Source organism: Ahaetulla prasina, chromosome 14 (genome assembly GCF_028640845.1).
Source record: "Ahaetulla prasina isolate Xishuangbanna chromosome 14, ASM2864084v1, whole genome shotgun sequence".
Lineage (NCBI taxonomy): Eukaryota > Metazoa > Chordata > Lepidosauria > Squamata > Colubridae > Ahaetulla > Ahaetulla prasina.
The window spans coordinates 608,404-632,942 of record NC_080552.1 but is presented as its reverse complement, the minus strand read 5'-3'; the positions used below and the strand labels follow the sequence as shown (position 1 = coordinate 632,942).

At 43.4% G+C, this 24,539-nt stretch overlaps 1 protein-coding gene across 1 annotated transcript in view; it reads left to right on the top strand.

The window, feature by feature from the left end:
• LOC131185294 (uncharacterized) overlaps positions 1 to 24,539 on the top strand; it is a 210,222-nt gene that overhangs the window by 28,132 nt on the left and 157,551 nt on the right. Inside the window, exons 11-21 of the mRNA XM_058157710.1 lie at positions 259 to 623; positions 3,073 to 3,176; positions 4,034 to 4,152; positions 4,925 to 5,110; positions 5,190 to 5,398; positions 6,239 to 6,330; positions 7,342 to 7,442; positions 8,729 to 8,899; positions 11,135 to 11,349; positions 11,701 to 11,804; positions 23,953 to 24,071. Coding sequence (XP_058013693.1) covers positions 259 to 623; positions 3,073 to 3,176; positions 4,034 to 4,152; positions 4,925 to 5,110; positions 5,190 to 5,398; positions 6,239 to 6,330; positions 7,342 to 7,442; positions 8,729 to 8,899; positions 11,135 to 11,349; positions 11,701 to 11,804; positions 23,953 to 24,071 — 1,785 coding nt within the window. The remainder of the gene's footprint in view (positions 1 to 258; positions 624 to 3,072; positions 3,177 to 4,033; positions 4,153 to 4,924; positions 5,111 to 5,189; positions 5,399 to 6,238; positions 6,331 to 7,341; positions 7,443 to 8,728; positions 8,900 to 11,134; positions 11,350 to 11,700; positions 11,805 to 23,952; positions 24,072 to 24,539) is intronic.

Here is a 24,539-nt window from a genome sequence, read left to right as displayed (position 1 = left end):
TGTCACCTGTTTGACTAGTGCATATGGTATGGCACTAACTATTAAATGCTTGGTTTTGCTTGATAGCAGGGCTGATAATCTTACCCACACAGACATCTGTATTACATGCACTGATAACCCTATTAATTTTGGATTGCTGGGGACAGAAATTTTCTGTATCAATTAATTCTCTATCCCCACTGTTCAGTTTAAATCAGTGAAAGATTCCTTGGGGGTGCACCGTTCTCACTCCCTTCTCTTCTCTTCACATCTTTCTAGTTTGCCGCTCTCAATGTCTTTACTGCTTCCCAGCTGGCCCAACTGATTGTCACTCAAAAGGTCCTCTCCAATCTCACCTTAATGGAACCTGTTGCCAAAGTCCTCAGCAGCCAGGATGTCGTCTATATAGAGAGCTTCCTGGATGAGTTGTTCAGATCACCTCTTGATCTCCTGCTTGACCACAAAGCTGCATCTCTTGCCCTGGAGACCATTCTGACCAAGATCAACCACAGCTTCCCTGATCTTTGTTCACCCTCCCTGAAAGACCTGTTTCAAATCAAACTTGTGCGCTTGCTGCCCTTTGTTGATACCAAGATAATGATGCTGTTTCCAACTCAGATAGGCTGTGTGGACTTCCATGATATGTAAGTTTGTTCAGGTTTGGAAAAAAGTGTGTGTGGGGGGAAGTCAAGATAACATAGGTACAAATGAGGTGTCAGATTTTGCATGATTGTTATACCTGCTCCAATCTTATCCCCTAGGGAAGTAAAACTCTCAACTCCATTTGATTAAAGCAAAAGGTACTTTTACTAAGAGATGCTGATTGCAGTAGATGGAATCTAAAGTTCACAGGCATCAATACAAAACTAACCCCTTGGTTTCTCCAGCCCTCTCCCCATAGTCCATCCACCTGTAGCCAATCCAGCACCGCCGAGATGTTTTGGGAAGCTCTGAGGTGTTTAGTCTGGTGAAATTCCACCCTCAGGGTAAACGGCCTTGAATTTGCTGGCAGAAACTGGATTCCAAACTGCTCTGTTCTTCCTCAATTATATATCATTTGTAAGGTGCAGAATATTTTATTTATTTATTTATTTATTTATTTATTTATTTATTTATTTATTTATTTATTTATTTATTTATTATTTACATTTCTATACCGCCCTTCTCCGAAGACTCAGGGCGGTTTACAGCCAAATTAAAAAGACATATACAAAAATTAAAACACACTATTTCAATTTAAAAATCCGATTCCATAGGCTGAATATTAAAATAACAAGTAATAAAATCACCCATTAAAATTACCCTTAGGCCAACCCTGCTCGGTGAAACAAAAAAGTCTTGAGCTCGCGCTTAAAGGCCCGGAGGTCAGAAAGAAGGTGTAGCCCCAGAGGCAAGTCATTCCATAGGGTAGGTGCCCCCACAGAGAAGGCTCTTCCCCTGGGGGCCGCCTGTCGACATTGTTTGGCTGACGGCACCCTGAGGAGACCTTCCCTGTGGAGCGCACAGGTCGATGGGAGGCTATTGGCGGCAGTAGGCGATCCCGTAAATAACCTGGTCCCATGTGATCACCAACACCTTGAATTGCACCTGGAAGACCACTGGCAACCAGTGCAGCTTGCGCAGGAGTATATAAATTGAATTACAATAGTAAAATCAAATACATTGTTGATAAGATATAAATAGCTATGTTAGCTCAGAGAGGTATGTATAGAGATAGGTAGCACTTCAGTTTTCTTCAGCAAAGAAGCTTGAGTCTCCAGGAACACGACACGCAGACATGAACTGCAGTTACTGTTCATGATTCTATAAAGCTCCTGCATCTGTTCCCCAGATCATACAACTGCCTTCTGCAGCTATCATAGGCCTCAAGGAAAAGACGCAGCTCTTTTCAAGAGTTGCTGAAAGGATTAACCTTTGTGCCCCAAACACTCCAAAGCATCTTTTCAGAGTTGAATCAAAAACTCTACACACTTCCTAGTTAACCCATTCATGGTTTTTAACTCTAATATAATATAATATAATTTTAACTCTTAATATAACTCTCATATACTTTTTATGTTCTATGTTCAGTTTCAGGCAATCTTAAATGTGCTTTATTTAATGGAAATATACTTTGCCAACTAGTTTCTGGAAGTAAAGTGATGTAATAATAATCCTAGTGTATAGGATGGTACAACTAGAAAGGCTGAAAAGCACTTTAAAAACTTTTTTTCTCTGGCCACCCAATCCCCCCTCCTCACTTACTTAATTAAGCAAGCTCCTTTCGGGCTCGCTTTCCTTCGCAGTCTCCAATCAGTTACATTGTCTGGAAGGCAGAATCAGTTGCAGCTAATGTAATTGATTGGAGTTCCCCAGGAACTCTGGGAGTTGAAGTCCACAAACTTTAAAGTTATAAGGTTGGAGACCCTGATCTAAAAAAATTAAATAAAATAACAAAATATTTGTGCAGCTTTCTGAGATTTGGTGTGTTTCTGTAGTGTTTCACTCTAACTACACAAATACACAGAATCTCACAAAGCTGTATGTGGCATTTTGTGTGTGAGAGTCTGTTGTGTTGTGTTGTGTGTGTGTGTAAAGTGTGAAACTTGGTTTTTGAGCTTTTTGTGGCTTTGTGAGGTTCCTGCTTGTTGCAGGGGCCCTTTTGGGTAAAGTGTAGCTGCTTTTACATTGTGTGTGAGTCAGTTGTGTTGTGTTGCGTTGTGTGTGTGTAAAGTGTGAAACTTGGTTTTTGGTACCTCTTATTGTTTTGTATACTTTGTTTATTATTTTTATTATTTATTGTTATTGGCCACGCCCACCCAGTCACATGATGGCCAAGCTACTCTCACCCAGTCAGATGACCACCAAACCACGCCCAGTGTCACATGACCACCAAGCCGCGCCCACAAAATAAACCACGCCCATAGAACCGGTAGTAAAAAAATTTAGAACCCACCCCTGGTTCTGTTGTATTTGTGCTGATCTGGAATAATGATTAGAGAAAAGAGAAAGCACAACAGTGTAAAACGTGGCTCTGTTCAAAGTGTGGGATTACAGTCCTGTGTTACTTGACATGAAGCATGTAAGCATTCATTTTCTTTTCTTCTTTTGCAGCTACAAAGGTCTAAATTCTGTTTATTACAAACTAAATACAAAGACTCAGCTTGCTGTCTTTCAAAATCGTTTGAATTTCCTTGAAGGGCAGCTTGCAAAAGAAGGTGACTGTTTCTGATATGTTGTGTTTTTCTTGCTATTTGTTTCCTTCTGAATAATTCCAAAAATAAATCAGGAAATCATTTTGGGCTAGTGCCCATGAACACAAAGTTGTTCAGCTCTAACCAACCTCAAAACTTAATGCTGCCTTGAAATGTTTATTTATCATATGTAAACTTCACCTTTTGTGACAGAAGCTCAAAACAATATACATAGTGCTTCCTCCTGTTTTTCCCAACAGGTTGTGAAGCAGGATGGGCAGAGAGAAAGTCACTGGCCTAAAGTCACCAGTGAGCTTCCTTGGCTGCGTGGGAATAGAACTCAAGGCTCCTAGCTCCTAGTTGCTGCTCCCTGTCCTGTCGTTCCTCCCCTCCCCCATCTTGGCTGCCTTAAGGTGTAGGCCAGGACCCAATCCACTAGAGAGATTTTTTATGTGGGCTCCCTTAAAATAACATAAAACAATATGCGATCAATTCTATTTTGCCATCACTCAGTTCCAAAATGTTCATAAAACCTTTCTCATGATTTTGCAGGGTAGTTTCACAAAGAATGTCCTCTTTTTCTGGACAAAAAGGTCTCATCCTTTCAAATATGTGAACTGACTTTGTAAGAGCTAACATCTCCCATATTGAACCACAGAAATTTGGAATAAATAAAGCAGCTTCAACCAAATGTTTCACACATGAAAGTAAAACTTTCCTGTTCCGGGGATGGAAAATGTAAGGATGGATAAAGTCCTGGATAAGGTGACAGAAGAAATGTGAGGCAAAGAAGCAGAAATGGAGGACTGACACACAAGAAAAGATTGGTCAAATTATGATTTCTGTTTAATTAAACTTTCTTGTTTGTGCATGTATTGCAGGAGTTGCATGTACATTCACAGCTTCAAACAGTAGAGATTGGCTGCATGAAAACTTTGGACATTCCAGTTACTTGGCTAATTACAGCAACTTTGTCCACTTGAATCCATCTTTCAATGGAGTAAGTACTATTTCTTTCTTCATATACCTAAATCACTTAAGGTAGCTTGTTCAAGCTGCCTCCACTTATCACTGGGACCACAGAATGAACAAAGGCGGGGAATGTAATATCATGTGAGTGATGCAAATTGCACAATTCATATAATTTGTACAATAACTTCATGATGCAGGTGACATCATCATGACCTGAATTGGATGGCTATGCCTCTTATCCTCACAATTATCTTGGGAAAGAAGTTAGACTAAAAATTAGTCTTGTCCAGTACTGTAGCATGGTGGATCAAAAGAGTTAAGATTGTAGCTTTGCCCTCTTTTTTATATGCTTTGTGAGAATTTGCTGCAGCTCCCTTTGTGGCTTTTTAAAAAAACCTTTCTTTGTAGATGTCCCTAGGTCTGCTGTTTCTAAATTTGTATATCAGTGAAGTTACTGATAAATGGTTGGGATATGCCAATCAGTCAAGATTTTAATTGTTAGTTTGGACTTACAGATTCAAATCAAAAAATAAATTGTCTTTGGATCAAAGCTGTGCACATATTGCTAAACTATAATTGTATGATTACAGTCCATGTTGACTGAGATTGCTGGAAATTACAATTTGGAACAATGGGGATTGGCCATGAATTTCCAGGTTATTAAAATGTATAAAGAATTTTAATATAAAATTATATTATAGACCTCATCAGTTGACACAAGGAAAATAATTTTCATTGTTATTTTATTATTGTCTGTTCATCCAACTACTACAGTGAGTTGTCATTATAACTATTTTTAGTTTGAAGTGCTGGATTTACTAACATCAACCCAGGTTGGAACCCTGGTAGTTTTGTCTGGCATTCTGACTGACAGCTCGAGGATGAATGCAGAGATGGAGGCAGCCAATGTGATGAACATTTTCCAAAGCCGAAATCTATCTGAGCTTCAGACATTTCTCCTCAAAATCAATGCACTCGCAGAACAGGTGAGAGATGATTATCTGGTGGACTATTTTAGCAAAGTAAACTATTTGCTAAAAAAACTATTTTTTCATTTGTCTGCAGAATAACTTAGTGGAAATAACCAATGTGAAAGTCCGTGGCATCATGCTAAAGGGAATTTTTCAAATCCTAAAGCCGCATTTTGTTTTCATGAGGATAACTGATTTGGAGCTTTGGTTCAGTAGGATTCTGACATTGTACCTGCCCTCCATCACTGTTCAAGAGCTGAAGATTCTTCCTTCTCCATCCAACTGCACCCACTTGCATGTTATGTAAGTAAAATTTGCCAGCCAAATTTCCACAGGTTATTATTTTATGTGTGCATAGTGAAGAAATGCAAGTGGCAGAGAGAAAGGAAGGAGATAGTTGGAAGCGGAATCTTTAAAAAGGAAGTGAATATTAATTTACTTAATTACAAACATCTTTACTACCATATTTTACCGTTGAAATTATTTTGGGTTGATGCAGGGAAAGTGGAAAAGAACTCTTGAAACACATATCTCTTGCTGCTAGAAATTAGTCTTTATTGTAGCACAGCTTTGCTATACCTAGTTGATTTGAGGAATAATTTGTTCATTCCTTAAATATATTCATTGAATCAAATTGATGCATTGGTTCAGTTCCTTAAATCATACAGAATAAAATCAGTTCAGACAATAAAACAATATGGATTTTAAATAAAACAAAGAGGATTTTTTTTCAGATCAACAGAATTTAAAATTTCCATTTTCCAGAATAAATTGGAATACTATTGATGAATTGATCTGATCTTTATAACTGACATTAAATCAGACTCACATTCTAGAATTTATAAATACAGAAATTAATTTTCATGCATTTTTCCCAAGACAATACCTTCTAGATTTAATTTTAGTTATATAGTTGGGAATTATACTTCCAAATGTCCAGCAAAAACCAAGTTACACAAGAATGGTGCAAAGAAAAAGCATTAAAAAGATACATTACTGCCTCCAAGAAAGAATTGTCCCTAAGTGACAATTCACCCCACCTACAAGCCCCTGAAGTAAAAGAAATTAGTGCTGCATATGATAACTGGTGAGGGTGAAAAGAAGGAAAATTTCCACTATTACCGCTATTTTGATTTCTTGTAGTGTGAAAGGATTGGATTATGTATTTGATCTAATGTTGGTGGAGACTAAAATTGAAGTGGCTCAGTGGATTAAAACAACTCTTCAGAAAATTGGTGAGCTGTTTCCTTCTTTTTTCTTTTGTTAACCATATGGTCATAACCATATGACCAATATAGAGGCTTCTTTGACTAAAAGAGGAATCTCAGCAGTTTTGGGGATAGCAGTTTCTTCTGCATTTTTTGCAGTGGCCCTTTAACTCACACATAAAATTAATGTACAATGTGTTTTTTAAAAAACTACATGCAACATACATAAAGAAAATAATCCAAGAGTTTGCGTTATGGAAAGACCTAAGTCTAAAAATGTTTGATATCTATTAATTATTACATTAAATGTATTTAATTATGCTGATTTTTAAAAAATAATATAGAACAATGTGGAAATGAACCAGTCAATGAACCAGTCAGAAGGAAGAAATTGGCATAGACCAACAGAAGTAGAGCATCTGTTCCATCTGTAAACCTTATAAAATCTATTGTAATGTCCTTCCTGTTAAAGACTACTTCAGCTTCAATTGCAATAATACAAGAGCAACCAATAGATTCAAACTTAATGTTAACCGCTTTAATCTAGATTGCAGAAAATATGACTTCTGTAACAGAGTTATCAGTGCTTGGAACACATTACATGACTCTGTGGTCTCTTCCCACAATCCCAAAAGCTTTAACCAAAAACTGTCTACTATTGACCTCACCCCATTCCTAAAAGGACTATAAGGAGCGTGCATAAGAGCACAAATGTGCCTACCGTTCCTGTCCTATTGTTTGCTTGTTTCTTTCTTTTCTTTTTTTCTTCTTATATATATATGCTTATACTTCCTTATATTACCTCATATATATGTTTATATACTATATAATCTTTTTATGTGATGCTTATATATAATGTTGTGACAAAATAAATAAATAAAATAAAAATAAATAAAAATATATGTGACCACATACAGTACACACGCACACACACACAGAGTCTCTGAATCTCTCTATGTGTGCGTATTTATGTGCATGGCTGACTATACAATTCTTTTCAACTTTTTGAAGTCTTTTGCTACCTTCATTTAATTTCAGACTGCCATAAAACAGAAGACTGGTTATCCCTCACTTTCCAGAGATTCAGTTCCATCGTTAACCTCACAGACTTGATGGCGATTGATTCCAACTTCAGTGGGGTAACATCAGCCATGACATTTGCTAACCAGACTGGGCTTGCATAGCAAGCTAGAATGGAGTTAGAGCCTTTGTGGTCAGCATGTTATGATTATTTGTTTGGGAGACCTTATAAGGAGAATTCAAGATCAGAATGTCATCCTTGACAAGATGAAAATACAAATGTCCAATACATCAAATTTAAAAAAAAAAACAGAATTATACTAAATTGCATGAATACATCCAAAAGCATATTCTTTTTGCCTGTAAAGGTAAACATGGCAGTTGCGCCATATGATAATGTATTTAGTGTGTTGGGTGAATAGATGTTCTATTAATAACATATGTGTGAGGAACTGCATACTTAAAGCTCAGACTTTTCCTAAGGCAGTCATTTCTAGATTAGAACCTACATATAGTTTTTACATGCAAATCTATAAAAACATTGTACCTCAGTGTCATCTGGTAATGTTATCCCATTTTATTCCTCACAAACTGGAAGAGGCTGCTAGGTAGGAGATCCTCTGCCTAGGAAGGTACTTGGCAAACGAGGCACTGTATGTCCAGATGTTGGCATCAGGCTCCTCAATCAGTATCTCAAGGAAAGCTCTTTTGCTCTCCTGTGTATCTATCTTGCCTAATCCCATCTTCTTACTCATTCTATGGAGCATCCTTGGGAAAGAACTCTGGTAAATGAATAGGGGAGAGACGCAACCTCTCTCATTACACACTAGCAGCCATCATCTAGCACAGGGGATGCATATTGACCCACTAATGCAGACAAACCAGCAGGAACTGGGTGGTGGGAGATTTAATGGGCAGGGCTGGGTATGCCATAGGGCTGCGCTGCCCCATACCTCCTAACTCAGCCACTTAGCTCTGTACCTCCTAAGCCAATTAGGTTATTCTTACTAAGTTGGAGGAACCCTACTGGATATGAACAAACTCAAAGCATATCTAGTCCAGTGTCTCAACCTACTACTGTTCCTTTCTCCTGAAATATAGGACTATGTGTGCCACATACATTGTCCTGGATCTCTTAAAATCTAATGTGTGGGAAGTTATTTCCAGTTGCTAGTATCATGTACCAATTATCTCTTAGTGGAGACTACACATAGTGCCATCTTGCTTTTTGACACCACCTTCAAAAATATCTTAGTCTATCAAATGTAGGTTAATCAGTGAATTCCAGGCCATTGGAATTCAGTTGTTTTTGATCCAAATATGATATAATGCTGATTCACTAGATACGGTAGAAAGCAGAAGGGAAAACTTTCCATTCACACCGTGCTTTGCTTCTCTCCTTTAGATAGTCCACTTAAAGGAACTCTCAGTTGCTCAACTCGCTCAGCTCACCATGACAGAAGAAGTGCTGAGCTCCATTGACATGGTGATGAAAGTCTTTCAAAGACTGGGACATTTCCCAAGTCTTGATGCCTTAGCAGCATATTGGGATGAATTCAACATTGCCTTTGAAAAGGTAAAGCTTTCTTTAAGAAACACTTTAATTTGCAGGAATAATTGATGCAGATTTTAAAAATTGTTTTAAATCGATGACTTCTATACTTTCTGGTTTCCATTTGGGATGAGTAGGCAACCTCATCCCTTTTTAATGTGTGTATGATTTAGTGACGTGAAGTTGGCTATTTGATTGTATTCATTGCAAATAATAGCAGCATGCTTCTGTCCTGATGGATCCTTGTACTCAAAGAAATATTGCAGTCATTTAGAGGACTGGACCTCGGGTATTGCCACAATCATACCCATGCTTCAATGTGTACCCATTGAGACTCAGGATATTACATAATTGATTTCGTGGAAATTTAGTAATCATGAATCTTCTCTAAATGTTGGGTCTAGTAATTCTCAAAAACGTGAGAACTTTCTGTACTAAACTTTGCAAGGCAACCACACATACCACATGTTCACAGTCATTTGCAATTCCCCAGATTGAAGAAAAAAGAACATCCATATTGGTCAGAATTGGTCAGGCTGTTTTCCTGTTCTTTATACAGGAGCTATAAGAAAGTTCATGGTCAAACTCTTTGATGCCTAGCTTCCAAAACTACAAGTGATTTGGATATGTAGATCTGCATTAGCTAGCAGTAATTTGGACAAATTGCCTTCATGGTCATAATTCATCCATTTTTCTTTTTTCCTAAACATCATCAGATGTGGCCATGAAGTGCCCCATTCCTTAGGGCAGGCATTTTTTTCACTCTTGACAACAGATCTCCCCAAATTCTAGTACTCAGAAATAGATTTCCTTGTGAATGAAAGATGCAAATCACAAATATCTGAAGTGAAACAATTCAGACCTACAAAGCTTTTTTCACTCCTTATGTGAAAAGCTGTGGTTGGGCATACAAAGAGGGAAACAAGCTTGGTTGTTTCCAAGATTTTAACATCTTCTGATGTTCTGTACTCCAATTAGACAATATCCTTGTCCATTTTCATCTTTCCAATCCTTTCCAATAAGTACAATAATAACTTTTATCAGGCTAATCGAAGACACACAAAGTCTCGGAAGTCGAGACACAGAGGGACCAGGTCTTTGGTCCAGGTAAGATCTTCCACATTTTGGAAAAAAAACCATCTTAAACTATTATTTGAATTAACAGCTTCTTCAGTAGTTTAATTATAGTAGGTATCTACATTAACAGCTTGTTGGTCTGAGAAGCAGTGTGGTTCTGGATTTTTCAAGGATATAACAGCAAATATATGGCACTGTATAACTTAAACAATGGTAGTGGTAAATAATAAAAGCATTGGTTGTCTAGTTTTCAATACACTTTTCCCAAGTACCAAATAGGACCTGTGTAGCATGAATCACTTTATGTGTATTACACTTTCAGGAGACTACTCTGTGCAGTTTACTTGTCTGAACGATCCCACAATGAGCTCTGAAAATGGTAATATTCTATGATTGAGAATTTTCAATTACCTTAGTACTCAGACAGAGAGCTCATCATAGGGTGGGATATGGAATGAATAATTGAGCCTCTTGTGGCTCAACAGACTAATGCAGTCTGTTAGTAACACAGCAATTACTTGCAATTACTGCAAGTTCAAGTCCCACCAGGCCCAAGCCTTCCATCCTTTATAAGGTAGGTAAAATGAGGACCCAGATTGTTGGGGACAATAAAAGTTGACTTTGTATATAAATATACAAATAGGATGAAGACTATTGCTAACATAGTGTAAGCTGCCCTGAGTCTTCGGAGAAGGGCGGGGTATAAATGTGAATTAAAAATAAAATAAAATAAGCAATGGCCATCCACTAGAACATAATGCTGCAGGCCTTCAAAATCTTCAGAACAACCTCAGTATTAAAACAAAAAGAATTACATTTGATCTCATAAAATTTTGGAATGTGTGAGAGGAAAAACTGTCAGTCAGAAATCTTGAATATGCAGGGGGTAGGGAAACCCCCCTGTAGTAGCAGGATTGATGATGTAGATATTGAAAGCTTGAAGGTTTCTAACCTCCTGCCCAAGAAGCCTGTTGTGTTTGTGTGCCTTCAAGTCAGTGCTGATTCCTCACTGGACAAGTCTCTGCAGTTGTCTTGGCAAGATTTTTAGAAGAGGTTTGCCATTGCCTATTTTCTAGGGCTGGAAATGTGACCGGCCAAAGGTCACCGAACCTAGAACTCATGACCATCATTCTTACCAGCCATCTCACTCAAAATCATGATGGGTTTTCATCCCTCTTTTAGCCCATTTTTGTCAGCATTCTCAACATTTCAATGGAAGTGAAAACATTCTTGCTTACTAAGACAATTGAAAGGTTGAATAAGGAATTTCCAACTTTCACGGATCTTGACTATCAACTTTGGTTTGAAAAGAGGCTTGTGATGGTGCTGCCAAGTGTAACTGCTGCTATTCTTCAACAAATCCCCATCAATATTTCCTGCAAGGCCTTCAAATCTGTGTGAGTCTTCACCTGGATTGCTAGGTGTTGGGGGGGAACTGGGGGGGAGAGGGCAGGGCTGCAGCCTTATCTTTATATCCAAAAAGGATAAGAAGAAAATAAGAATAACTATCTTGTACTTTAGCTTAACTTCTGGATTCAGTGGCCTATAGCAATGTTTCTTAACTATGGAAACTTGAAGATGTGTGAACAACTCCTTGAGTGCAATTTTTTTTTTTAATTTTGTCACAACAGTATATTTGTGAACAGAACAGAACAGCAATTCTGGGAGTTGGGCTCCCACTGGACTAGAATAGGATTTAACTCCTGTTTGTGTTGACTAAATAAAGTATATATTTTTTTGTCTTCCAGGATTGCTGGGATTGACAGCGGCTTTTCTGAAATTTCACAGAAAAGGAAAACAGATATTTTAAACTACATAGCGTCCTTCCTCACCCAAAAGTCTCAAACAACTGGTAACTAATTTAAATATAGTGAGACCTAAAAAAATTAGAACAATAATTAAAAGAAGATTACTGTCTGTGCTATTGTATGGTTGGTTAGCTCACCAAAATCTCATTAAAGTTCATAAACCTATGAGATTTAGACATATTTTATTGCATTTTATGTGAAGGCAAAGTATATGTGAAGGCAAAGAGGAATCTTAGGAGTTTTTTAAATAAGTCTTTTAAAGGGTTTTTAAGGGAAGGGAGGGTTAGGATGGGTCGGGTGGGAGACCCATCTGGGATGGGACCAGATCTTGCGAGGGCTCGCGACACAGAGGGTATAGGTTCGGAGGCGGAATTGGGGGAGGAGGCTAGAGCCCGAGCCCATGGGGGCTATTCCATTGGCACGGTAAATGGGAGGGGCAGGTATGGCAGAAGCGGGGGCCCGTATCATGTTCAGGGAGTGCACCCTCGCTGTTTACGAGCAATCGCGCACTCCGGTCCCTCTGTCTTTTCCCGTTCCCTGAGTGGCTGGAATCCCCAGAGCCTGGACCTTCGGCTGATGTTGTGCAATGCCAGGTCCGTGATGAATAAAGCCCCCCTCATTTCAGATCTTATACAAGAGGGGGGTGCGGGCCTGATGGGCATTACGGAGACCTGGTTGGGCACGGAAGCGGGGGGGTCCCCCTTGTTGAAATGTGCCCACCGGGCTTCCGTGCATTTCATCAGCCGAGGGCCCAAGGTAGGGGTGGGGGGTGGCGGTTATTATTAACGAGAGTCTGGAGCCGAGGGAGGTCACTGTCCCGCAGATAGCCGGGTGGGAGTCTCTCTTTGTGAAGTGGGGCCAGGGGATGCAGGTGGGTTTGCTGGTCACGTACCTGGCTCCCTGCTATGAGTTGACAGCCCTGCCTGAGCTGCTCAATGTGATAGCCGAGACAGCGGTTGATACCCCCAGACTTATGGTTATGGGGGATTTCAACCTGCCGTCGGTAGGCGAAACATCGGCGACGGTTCAGGAGTTTATGGCTTCCATGACAGCCTTGGACCTGACCCAGTTAGTGAATGGTCCCACTCACATAGGGGGTAACACTCTGGACTTGATTTTTGTCTCCGGACAGTGGCTGAATGATTTCAAATTAGGGGACTTAGTTATCGAATCCCTGTCATGGTCAGATCATTCGCTCCTTCGTCTCGACTTTCGAACTGCAAACCCACACTGCAGGGAGACGGAGCCAATTCGTTGGTTCTGTCCCAGGTGCCTGATGGACCCACAGAGGTTCCTGTTGGAGCTTGGGCCGATTCCGGAGGATCTAGCCCACGGCTTGGCTGAAGAACTGGTCGCCGCCTGGGAAAGAGCGGCGGCGGGGGCTTTGGACCACATCGTGCCTTTGCGGCCTCTGACCCGGCGCCGTTCTCGACCGGCTCCCTGGTTTTCTGAGGAGCTGAGAGAGATGAAGCGCCAGAAAAGACGCCTAGAGAGCGACTGGAGGGCCAGCCGTTCTGAATCCAACCGAACACTAGTAAGGTCGCACATTCAGACCTACCTAGTGGCGATAGGAGTGGCAAAACGTGAGTATTTTTCCGCTCTTATCGCATCGGCAGATAACCGCCCAGCCACTTTGTTTAGGGTGACCCGCTCCCTTCTCTCTCAGGGAGCTCGGGAGGACCCCTTGCAAGGGCATGCTGAGGACTTTGAATTATATCTGCACGATAAAATCGCTCGGATCCGGGATGGGCTGGACACTGATTGGGTAGTGCTAGGCGAGATGACGGAGGCAGCTCTTGAGAATGTTGTTTGGAGAGAGTTCAACTCTGTGACTCCCGAGGACATGGACCAGATACTGGGGAGGCTGAATGCAACCACATGTTTACTGGACCCATGTCCCTCCTGGTTGGTACTGGCCACACATGAGGTTACACGAGGCTGGCTTCAGGGAATTATCAACGCTTCTTTAGTGGAGGATGTCTTCCCAGCCGCCTTGAAAGAGGCTGTGGTGAGGCCCCTCCTTAAGAAGCCCTCCCTGGATCCAGCTGTGTTAGCAAATTATTGTCCTGTCTCCAACCTTCATTTTGTGGCGAAGGTTTTTGAGAGTGTAGTGGCATGGCAGCTTCCCTGGTACCTTGATGAAACTGTCTATCTAAACCTGTGCCAGTCCGGCTTCTGGCCTGGATACAGCACGGAGACGACTTTGGTTGCATTGGTTGATGATCTCTGGAGGGCTCAGGACAGGGGTTGTTCCTCTGTCCTGGTCCTATTAGATCTGTCAGCGGCTTTTGATACCATCGACCATGGTATCCTTCTGCGGCGGTTGGGGGGTTTATTTATTTATTTATTTATTTATTATTCATATTTGTATACCGCCCTATCTCCCGAAGGACTCAGGGCGGTTCACAGGCAAATAAAACATTTATATACACCTTAAAATAACCATTAAAAAACTTATTCTAATGCCAAATTTTAAAATATAGATATAAATATTAAAACCAATTTAAAACCCCTATAAATTTAAAATCTAAGCCAGTCCTGCACAGATGAATAAATGTGTCTTGAGCTCGCGACGGAAGGTTCGGAGGTCCGGAAGTTGAGGGAGTCCTGGGGGGAGTTCGTTCCAGAGGGTGGGAGCCCCCACAGAGAAGGCCCTTCCCCTGGGTGTCGCCAGACGGCATTGCCTAGCTGACGGCACCCTGAGGAGTCCCTCTCTGTGAGAGCGCACGGGACGGTGAGAGGTATTAGGTAGCAGTAGGCGGTCCCGTAGATAACCCGGCCCTATGCCATGGAGCGCTTTAAAGGTGGTCACCAAAACCTTGAAGCGCACCCGGAAGGCCACAGGTAGCCAGTGCAGCCTGCGCAGGATTGGTGTCATACGGGAGCCACGAGGGGCTCCCTCTATAACCCGTGCAGTTGCATTCTGAACTAACTGCAGCCTCCGGATGCCCTTCAAGGGGAGCCCCATGTAGAGAGCATTGCAGTAATCCAGGCGGGACGTCACGAGGGCGTGAGTGACCCTGCATAGGGCATCCCGGTCTAGAAAGGGGCGCAACTGGCGCACCAGGCGGACCTGGTAAAAAGCTCTCCTGGAGACGGCCGTCAAATGATCTTCAAAAGACAGCCGTTCATCCAGAAGGATGCCCAAGTTGCGCACCCCTTCCATCGGGGCCAATGACTCGCCCCCAACAGTCAGCCGTGGACTCAGCTGACTGTACCGGGATGCCGGCATCCACAGCCACTCAGTCTTGGAGGGATTGAGCTTGAGCCTATTTCTCCCCATCCAGACCCGTACGGCCTCCAAGCACTGGGACAACACTTCGATAGCTTCGTTGGGGTGGCCCGGTGTGGAAAAGTACAGCTGGGTGTCATCAGCGTACAGCTGGTACCTCACACCGAAGCCACTGATGATCTCACCCAGCGGCTTCATATAGATGTTGAACAGAAGGGGCGAGAGGATCGACCCCTGCGGCACCCCACAAGTGAGGCGCCTCGGAGCCGACCTCTGCCCCCCTGTCAACACCGTCTGCGACCGATCGGAGAGATAGGAGGAGAACCACCGATAAACGGTGCCTCCCACTCCCAATCCCCCCAACCGGCGCAGCAGGATACCATGGTCGATGGTATCGAAAGCCGCTGAGAGGTCTAATAGGACCAGGGCAGAGGAACATCCCCTATCCCTGGCCCTCCAGAGATCATCCACCAACGCGACCAAAGCCGTCTCAGTGCTGTAACCGGGCCGGAAGCCGGACTGGAACGGGTCTAGATAGACAGTTTCATCCAGGTGTAAGGGAAGCTGATATGCCACCATACTCTCTACAACCTTCGCCGCAAAGTGAAGGTTGGAGACCGGACGATAATTACCTAAAACAGCCGGGTCCAGGGAAGGCTTCTTGAGGAGGGGTCTCACCACCGCCTCTTTCAAGGCGGCTGGGAAGACTCCCTCCACCAAGGAAGCGCTCGTAATTGCCTGGAGCCAGCCTCGTGTCACCTCCTGAGTGGCCAGCACCAACCAGGAGGGGCACGGGTCCAGTAAACACGTGGTGGCATTCAACCTACCCAACAACCTGTCCATGTCCTCAGGAGCCACAGGGTCAAACTCATCCCATAAAATGTCACCAAGACCACCCTCAGCCGTCTCACCTGCGTCATCGCAATTTTGGTCCAGACCATCCCGAAGCTGAACGATTTTATCATATAGATAACCGTTAAACTCCTCAGCACGTCCCTGCAACGGGTCATCCCACTCCCCCTGGTGTAGGAGGGAACGAGTCACCCGAAACAGGGCGGCTGGGCGGTTATCTGCCGATGCAATGAGGGAGGAGGCGAGCTACGCCGCTTCCTCAATGCCACTAGGTAAGTCCTAGTATAGGACTTCACTAGTGTCCGATCAGCTTCGAACGGCTAGACCTCCAGGAACTCTCTAGGCGCCTTCTCCGCGCTTCATCCTCTCAGCTCCTCGGAGAACCAGGAGCCGGTTGGGACCTGCGCCGGGTCAGAGGTCGCAAAGGCACGACACGGTCTAAGGCCCCCATCGCGCCCGCTCCCAGGCCGCAACAAGTTCCTCAGCCGAGCCGTGAGCCAGACCTCAGGAATGGCCCAAGCTCCGTCCGAACCCTCCGGGTCCATCAGGCGCCTGGGACGGAACCAACGTGTCGGCCCGCCTCCCGCGGTGGTGAATGGCGGTCAGAAAGTCCAGGCGAAGAAGAGAGTGATCTGACCATGACAAAGGTTCAATGACTATTTCCTTCAAGTCCAGATCTCTCAACCACTGACCAGAGACAAAAATCAGGTCCAGAGTGCCACCCCCAATGTGAGTAGGGCCATCAACTACTTGGGTCAGGTCCAAGGCCGTCATGGAGGCCGTGAACTCCCGAGCTGCCGTCGATGACGAGCCGGAAGATGGCAAGTTAAAGTCCCCCATGACTAAAAGTCTGGGGGTCTCAACTGCCACCCCAGCCAGCACCTCCAGGAGCTCGGGCAGGGCAGCTGTCACGCAGCAAGGAGCCAGGTACGTGACCAGCAAACCCATCTGACACCTATGACCCCATCTCACAAAGAGGGATTCGCACCCCGTAATCTGGGGTACAGTGGTCTCCTCGGCTCTAGACTCTCTAATCACAACCGCCACCCCCACCCCTACCCTGAGCCCTCGGCTGATGGAATGCACGGAAACCCGGCGGGCACATCTCAACAAGGGGCACGCCCCCTTCCGTGCCCAGCCAGGTTTCCGTAACGCCTATAAGGTCCGCGGCGCCCCCCTGAATAAGATCGTATATTAGGGGGGCCTTATTAACAACGGACCGTGCGTTGCATAACATCAGCCGAAGGCCCAGGCTCTGAGGGTCTTGACCATCCGGGGAACGGGAAAAGGACGAGGGATCGGGGCGCGCGATCGCCTGCAGACATCGAACGCGCGCGCCCCCAGAACGATATGATCCCCCCCTTCTGCCATATCTGCCCCTCCCACTTACCGTGCAAATCAGACCACCCTCACCAGCAGGAACGCAATCTCCCCCCCTAACCTCTGAACCCATTAAAGAACCGTCACGAGCACGCGCAAGGACTGGCTCCCCACCCGACGGGCTACCCCCAACGCCCGCCCTAACCCTCCCACCCCTTAAAAAAGCCCTATCTAAAAAACCCCAAAGGCTCTTTTTTTTCGCATGCCACCTCTGTGGGTCCCAAGACCATTGAGGCCGGCCCTTGATAATGCGGGCCATTCCTGAGGCGGGGGCACCTCGCAGGCGCAAGAGTTCTAAAGCAGAATATCGCATAGATAAATTAAGAGCATAAACAGGAGAAAGCAGACGATAAGAGGTAGCAATGTAATGTCTGGGGTGGCAAGATGTAATGCCAAGTCCAAGTGGATACCCATCTTCCAGAATATCTTCAGATGGTGGCTGGCTTAAAGCTGATACAGGATGGTATAATAGCAGAAGTAGTCTGATGGTAAAAAGTTATTTCTACTCTGCACAAAGCTCAGTCCTGAAATCCATAACCTAATAGAGGTGGTACTCATCTCCCCCGTCCATGGCGTCACAGATATTTCCAAAATAGATGTTTCCACAGTAGATGTTTCAGAATAGGGCCCCGATGCACCAGTCGGTCTCCAATCATCTTCCCGGAAAGTTCCAAAAATGGCCATAACCCAAAAAACTCCAGCCGGCCATATACAGTGCAAGATGACAAATGCAGATGACCCATGTTACAGATGACAATGTAACTTCCTAGTCCGAGAAGACGCAGGCCCAGCTAGGCCTGACCAGGCCAAACTAGGCCAGGACACCTCCAGTAGGGGCCACAAGGGGGATCCTTCACAGCCCTTCACCCTAGGCCCTAGGCCCTAGGCCCATCCAACAAATCCAAAGGAGGATCAGGGGAAATCAGGAAGAGCTGGAAAGCCCCGAAATAATCCGAAAACGCCAGATGTCAAAGAAACGGGGGGAAACCCAGCCGCGGCTTCCCCAACAGCCAAATCCAAGCCGTGGCCTCGTCCGTAGCCCAGTGGCAGCCATCCGCAGCTCGCCCATCCCCCGGTCTCATTCCCGGCAGCCGGGGGTCCAGAGAGGCCCACAGACCTCTCCCCCGGCTGCCCGAAAGATGATATACCTGACCGGGGGCGAAAACCGCTTGGCAGGCCACCTGGGTGCCGGCGTCCTTTCCTCCATCGCCCAGTTGTTTGGGAGTGGGGGGCACTGTTTTTCGGTGGTTCTCCTCCTACCTCTCCGACTGTTTGCAGACTGTGTTGGCAGGAGGGCAGAGATCGACTGCAAGGCACCTCACTTGTGGGGTGCCACAGGGGCCGGTTCTCTCGCCGCTTCTGTTCAACATTTATATGAAGCCGCGGGAGGAGATCATCCGTGGTTTTGGGGTGAGTTGCCACTTATATGCTGATGATACTAAGCTGTATATCTCCACCCCGAACCACCCCAATGAAGCCGTTGAAGTAATGTCCTGGTGCCTCGAGGCCGTACGGGTCTGGATGGGGAAGAACAGACTTCTACTCAACCCATCCAAGACCGAGTGGCTGTGGATGCCAGCATCCCGGCACAGTCAGCTAGTTCCATCCAGACACACCCCCAGCCAATCAGAGCACAGAAAAACCCCCATCCAATCAGAGCACAGCCAAGCTCCCACCCAATCAGTTCAAACCCCCACTAGCAGTTAAAAGGAAGAAACAGCTGCGATCACACATTGCTCCCAGAAGCACGAAGCTGAAGCCTGAAGATGACGAATGAGACTTCGTCGAAACGTCGCCAAGACACTTCCAATCTTACACGGGAGAAAACCCGAACAACCAAAGACATAAATATATATATTTATATATATATCTGAGGACCCAGTAGAAATCCTGAAATCTTCTGGCATTGATTGTATATCTAAACCTTGGCTTAGGGGAAACGTTGCCATTAATCTTATATTGACACTTCATTTAAAATTTGAAGAATGATTTCCAAAGAATGATAACACTAAGAGATGGTCTTAAAAAGGGTTTATTAAAAATCATCCTTGAGCATATTTGTAGCATCTGAAAGATACAACCCCAAACAGCTGGGTGAGTTCAAATGTTGGAGGAGGATCCCAGAAATCAATTCAGGAAGAGGCTGGGAAAAAGGGGGCAGTTCTTTTCCCCACTTCCCATCCTTTGAAATCCTTATGTGGTTCTATTATACTAGCAAGGGGAAATTAATGCTTATATTTACACTCTTTGATCAGAAAGAGATTACAAGAGAGCAAGCATTGTAGGTGCACAACAGGGAATATATTGGCTGTTTGCTAACATGCTCCCAGATGCTTAGGAGGCAAAAGAAAGCCTTTAGGGTGAAGCTAATTAGTGTCTTGCCAATTTCAGTAGTGGAAGGTGTTAATTGACTAATTAAGCTCACAGAGCTGAGCTAACTGAGGTTAGCTCCTTTTTGGGAAGTGCTGCTGCCGCTGCCACAGTTGGAAAGAAAAGCACTGTAGGAAAAGATAGCTTGTTTAAGCAAACTTTCCTCTCTTCAAGGGGGGAGAAAAGGTTAGGATCAGGCTCTCAGGCACAGGAGAAAGAAGAGCTGGAAACAAGGCACACGGGCATTACTATTGAAAAAGAAGAAAACAACATATATATGTATGTATGTATGTATGTATGTATGTATGTATGTATGTAATTGACTATGTCTGAAGATGCAATAATGATTCAAAAAATTTCAATAAACTTAGAGAGAGCTTGAGAAGGATTCAATGGATGAGAATCCTCAGGGGGAAAACAACTCAAGAAGCTTGGGAAATTTTGAAAAGTGAGATTATAAAAGCACAGTCTAACACAATACCAATGAAGAAGAAAAATAGTAGATCTCAAAAGAAACCAGCATGGATGCATAAAGAACTATCTGACAAATTGAAAGACAAAAAGGACAAATATAAAAAGTGGAAAGAGGGGCAAATAACTAAGGCAGAATATCAGCAAATAGCCCGAGCCTGTAAAGATGAAGTGAGGAAAGCTAAGGCTCACAATGAACAAAGGCTAGCGACAAAAGTAAAAATAACAAAAAGCTTCTTCCAACATGTTAAAAACAAGAAAAAGTCAAGGAAACAATTGGCCCATTGCTGGGAGAAAGTGGCAAGAAGATGACAAGCAACACCCAGAAAGCAGACCCAAACCCACACTGATCATGAAGCACGACCAAGGACCAGAAGCCAGACCGCAGCTGCAACATTAGCCATTTCAAACCTCTCCAATCCATACATGCAGCAGACTGACACCCACTCTGAAGATGTAGCACGACCACAAAGCCAAACAACAGCTATGCAGCTCACCAGCTCAAATCCCCCTGCAGCACAGACTAGATTGAGCACAACCAAGCCCCCACCAACACAGGACACACCCCCAGCCAATCAGAGCACAGAAAAACCCCCATCCAATCAGAGCACAGCCAAGCTCCCACCCAATCAGTTCAAACCCCCACTAGCAGTTAAAAGGAAGAAACAGCTGCGATCACACATTGCTCCCAGAAGCACGAAGCTGAAGCCTGAAGATGACGAATGAGACTTCGTCGAAACGTCACCAAGACACTTCCAATCTTACACGGGAGAAAACCCGAACAACCAAAGACATAAATATATATATTTATATATATATATTTATATATATATCTGGGGACCCAGTAGAAATCCTGAAATCTTCTGGCATTGATTGTATATCTAAACCTTGGCTTAGGGGAAACGTTGCCATTAATCTTATATTGACACTTCATTTAAAATTTGAAGAATGATTTCCAAAGAATGATAACACTAAGAGATGGTCTTAAAAAGGGTTTATTAAAAATCATCCTTGAGCATATTTGTAGCATCTGAAAGATACAACCCCAAACAGCTGGGTGAGTTCAAATGTTGGAGGAGGATCCCAGAAATCAATTCAGGAAGAGGCTGGGAAAAAGGGGGCAGTTCTTTTCCCCACTTCCCATCCTTTGAAATCCTTATGTGGTTCTATTATACTAGCAAGGGGAAATTAATGCTTATATTTACACTCTTTGATCAGAAAGAGATTACAAGAGAGCAAGCATTGTAGGTGCACAACAGGGAATATATTGGCTGTTTGCTAACATGCTCCCAGATGCTTAGGAGGCAAAAGAAAGCCTTTAGGGTGAAGCTAATTAGTGTCTTGCCAATTTCAGTAGTGGAAGGTGTTAATTGACTAATTAAGCTCACAGAGCTGAGCTAACTGAGGTTAGCTCCTTTTTGGGAAGTGCTGCTGCCGCTGCCACAGTTGGAAAGAAAAGCACTGTAGGAAAAGATAGCTTGTTTAAGCAAACTTTCCTCTCTTCAAGGGGGGAGAAAAGGTTAGGATCAGGCTCTCAGGCACAGGAGAAAGAAGAGCTGGAAACAAGGCACACGGGCATTACTATTGAAAAAGAAGAAAACAACATATATATGTATGTATGTATGTATGTATGTATGTATGTATGTAATTGATTATGTCTGAAGATGCAATAATGATTCAAAAAATTTCAATAAACTTAGAGAGAGCTTGAGAAGGATTCAATGGATGAGAATCCTCAGGGGGAAAACAACTCAAGAAGCTTGGGAAATTTTGAAAAGTGAGATTATAAAAGCACAGTCTAACACAATACCAATGAAGAAGAAAAATAGTAGATCTCAAAAGAAACCAGCATGGATGCATAAAGAACTATCTGACAAATTGAAAGACAAAAAGGACAAATATAAAAAGTGGAAAGAGGGGCAAATAACTAAGGCAGAGTATCAGCAACAGCCCGAGCCTGTAAAGATGAAGTGAGGAAAGCTAAGGCTCACAATGAACAAAGGCTAGCGACAAAAGTAAAAATAACAAAAAGCTTCTTCCAACATGTTAAAAACAAGAAAAAGTCAAGGAAACAATTGGCCCATTGCTGGGAGAAAGTGGCAAGAAGATGACAAGCAACAGGAGAAAGCAGATCTACTTAACTCATATTTTGCATCTGTCTTTACACAAAAGGAAAAACAATCCAACCTATCAAAACAGCACTACAAAAACAGATTAGAAACACAAGTTAAAATAGGGGAAAAAGTGGTAAGTGAACACCTGTCTACCCTAGACGAGTTCAAATCACCAGGACCGGATGGATTACACCCCAAGGTTCTGAAGGAACTGGCAGACGTGATCTCAGAACCACTGAACTATATCTTTCAAAGATCCTGGAGCACAGGGAGCTGCCAGAGGACTGGAAAAGAGCTGATGTAGTTCCCATCTTCAAAAAGGAAAAACAGATCCAGGAAACTACAGACCTATCAGTCTGACCTCAATACCGGGAAGATTCTGGAAAAGATAATCAAGCAACGAATCACCGAACACCTAGAAGCAAACAAAGTAATAACCAAAAGCCAACATGGGTTTGTCAAAACAGATCATGCCAGACTAATCTTATCGCATTCTTTGACAAAATGACAAAATTAGTAGACCAGAGGAATGCTGTCGATATAATTTACTTGGACTTCAGTAAAGCATTTGATAAAGTAGACCATAACCTACTACTAGATAAAGTAGAAAATGTGGGTTAGACAGCACCACCACCAGATGGATTCGTAACTGGCTGACCAACCGCACTCAACGTGTAGTCCTCAACGGAACTACATCCACATGGAGGGAAGTATGCAGTGGAGTACCCCAAGGCTCTGTTTTAGGCCCAGTACTCTTCAACATCTTCATCAATGACGTGGACGAGGGGATAGATGGGGAACTCATCAAATTTGCAGATGACACCAAGCTGGCAGGAATAGCCAACACTCCAGAAGATAGGCTCAAGTTACAGAAAGATCTTGACAGACTTGAACATTGGGCGCTATCTAACAAAATGAAATTCAACAGTGAAAAAAGTAAGGTTCTACATTTAGGCCAAAAAAACAAAATGCACCAGTACCGTATATGTGGTACCTTGCTCAATAGTAATACCTGTGAGAGGGATCTTGGAGTCCTAGTGGATAACCATTTAGATATGAGCCAGCAGTGTGCAGCAGCTGTTAAAAAAGCCAACACAGTTCTGGGCTGCATAAACAGAGGGATAGAATCAAGATCACGTGAAGTGTTAGTGCCACTTTATAATGCCTTGGTAAGGCCACACTTGGAATATTGCATCCAGTTTTGGTCGCTACGATGTAAAAAAAGATGTTGAGACTCTAGAAAGAGTGCAGAGAAGAGCAACAAAGATGACTAGGGGACTGGAGGATAAAACATATGAAGAACGGTTGCAGGAACTGGGTATGTCTAGTTTAACAAAAAGAAGGACTGTGTTCCAATATCTTAGGGGCTGCCACAAAGAAGAGGGAGTCAGGCTGTTCACCAAAGCACCTGAGGGTAGAACAAGAAGCAATGGGTGGAAACTGGTCAAAGAAAGAAGCAACTTAGAACTAAGGAGAAATTTCCTGACAGTTAGAACAATTAATAAGTGGAACGACTTGCCTTCAGAAGTTGTGAATGCTCCAACACTGGAAATTTTTAAGAAAATGTTGAATAACCATCTGATTGAGATGGTGTAGGGTTTCCTGCCTGGGCAGGGGGTTGGACTAGAAGGCCTCCAAGGTCCCTTCCAACTCTGATGTTATGTTATGTTATGATAATTAATTTGCACTAAAGTAGAAATTCATTAGGGAGGAGAACCACAGTCCTCAGTAAAGAAGTTGGCTCACAACTTTTATTTTTGCATGCTTTTGTAGGTCCCATCTGTTCTGAACAAACCACAACCAGAAAGTGGCTCCTCACATTCTTTAGGAGATTCTCTGTGACTCTGCCATACATTCAGTTGGTTTCCTACTACGGCCAGACCTTTGATGTGGTAAGTCTTTTATGGTTTGGAGTTGAGCCTGCCCCATCTTTTGGTTTCTGGGCATATAAGAGACATCCCAAGAAGAACTCGTTGGCCTAATGCCCCATTTCTCTAGATAGACTGTAAAAAGAAAACGATGTTCACTATTGGCTAGGGCGGGATGAACTGTTTCCTGATGAAGAATTGAAGGAAAGGAAATGTATGAGATGTGAGATTGGTTCGTTCAGAAGGGAGCTTGGATATTAAAGACTAGAAATGGAAAAATCAGCACTCTTTTACTTAAAAAAGTATACTGTATATCAGTTGGAAAAAAAGTAAGCTGGGGCTTTTTTTCCCTCAGTCAGTCAATCAATCAATCAATCAAGAAATCTATTATCTTCAGCAAACTATTACTTTTCCATGCTAAGCAAGAAGCAAGAGTGACAAAGGGAATTGCACAATTAAAATGAGCACAGTGCTCCTCTAATCTGACAGTTT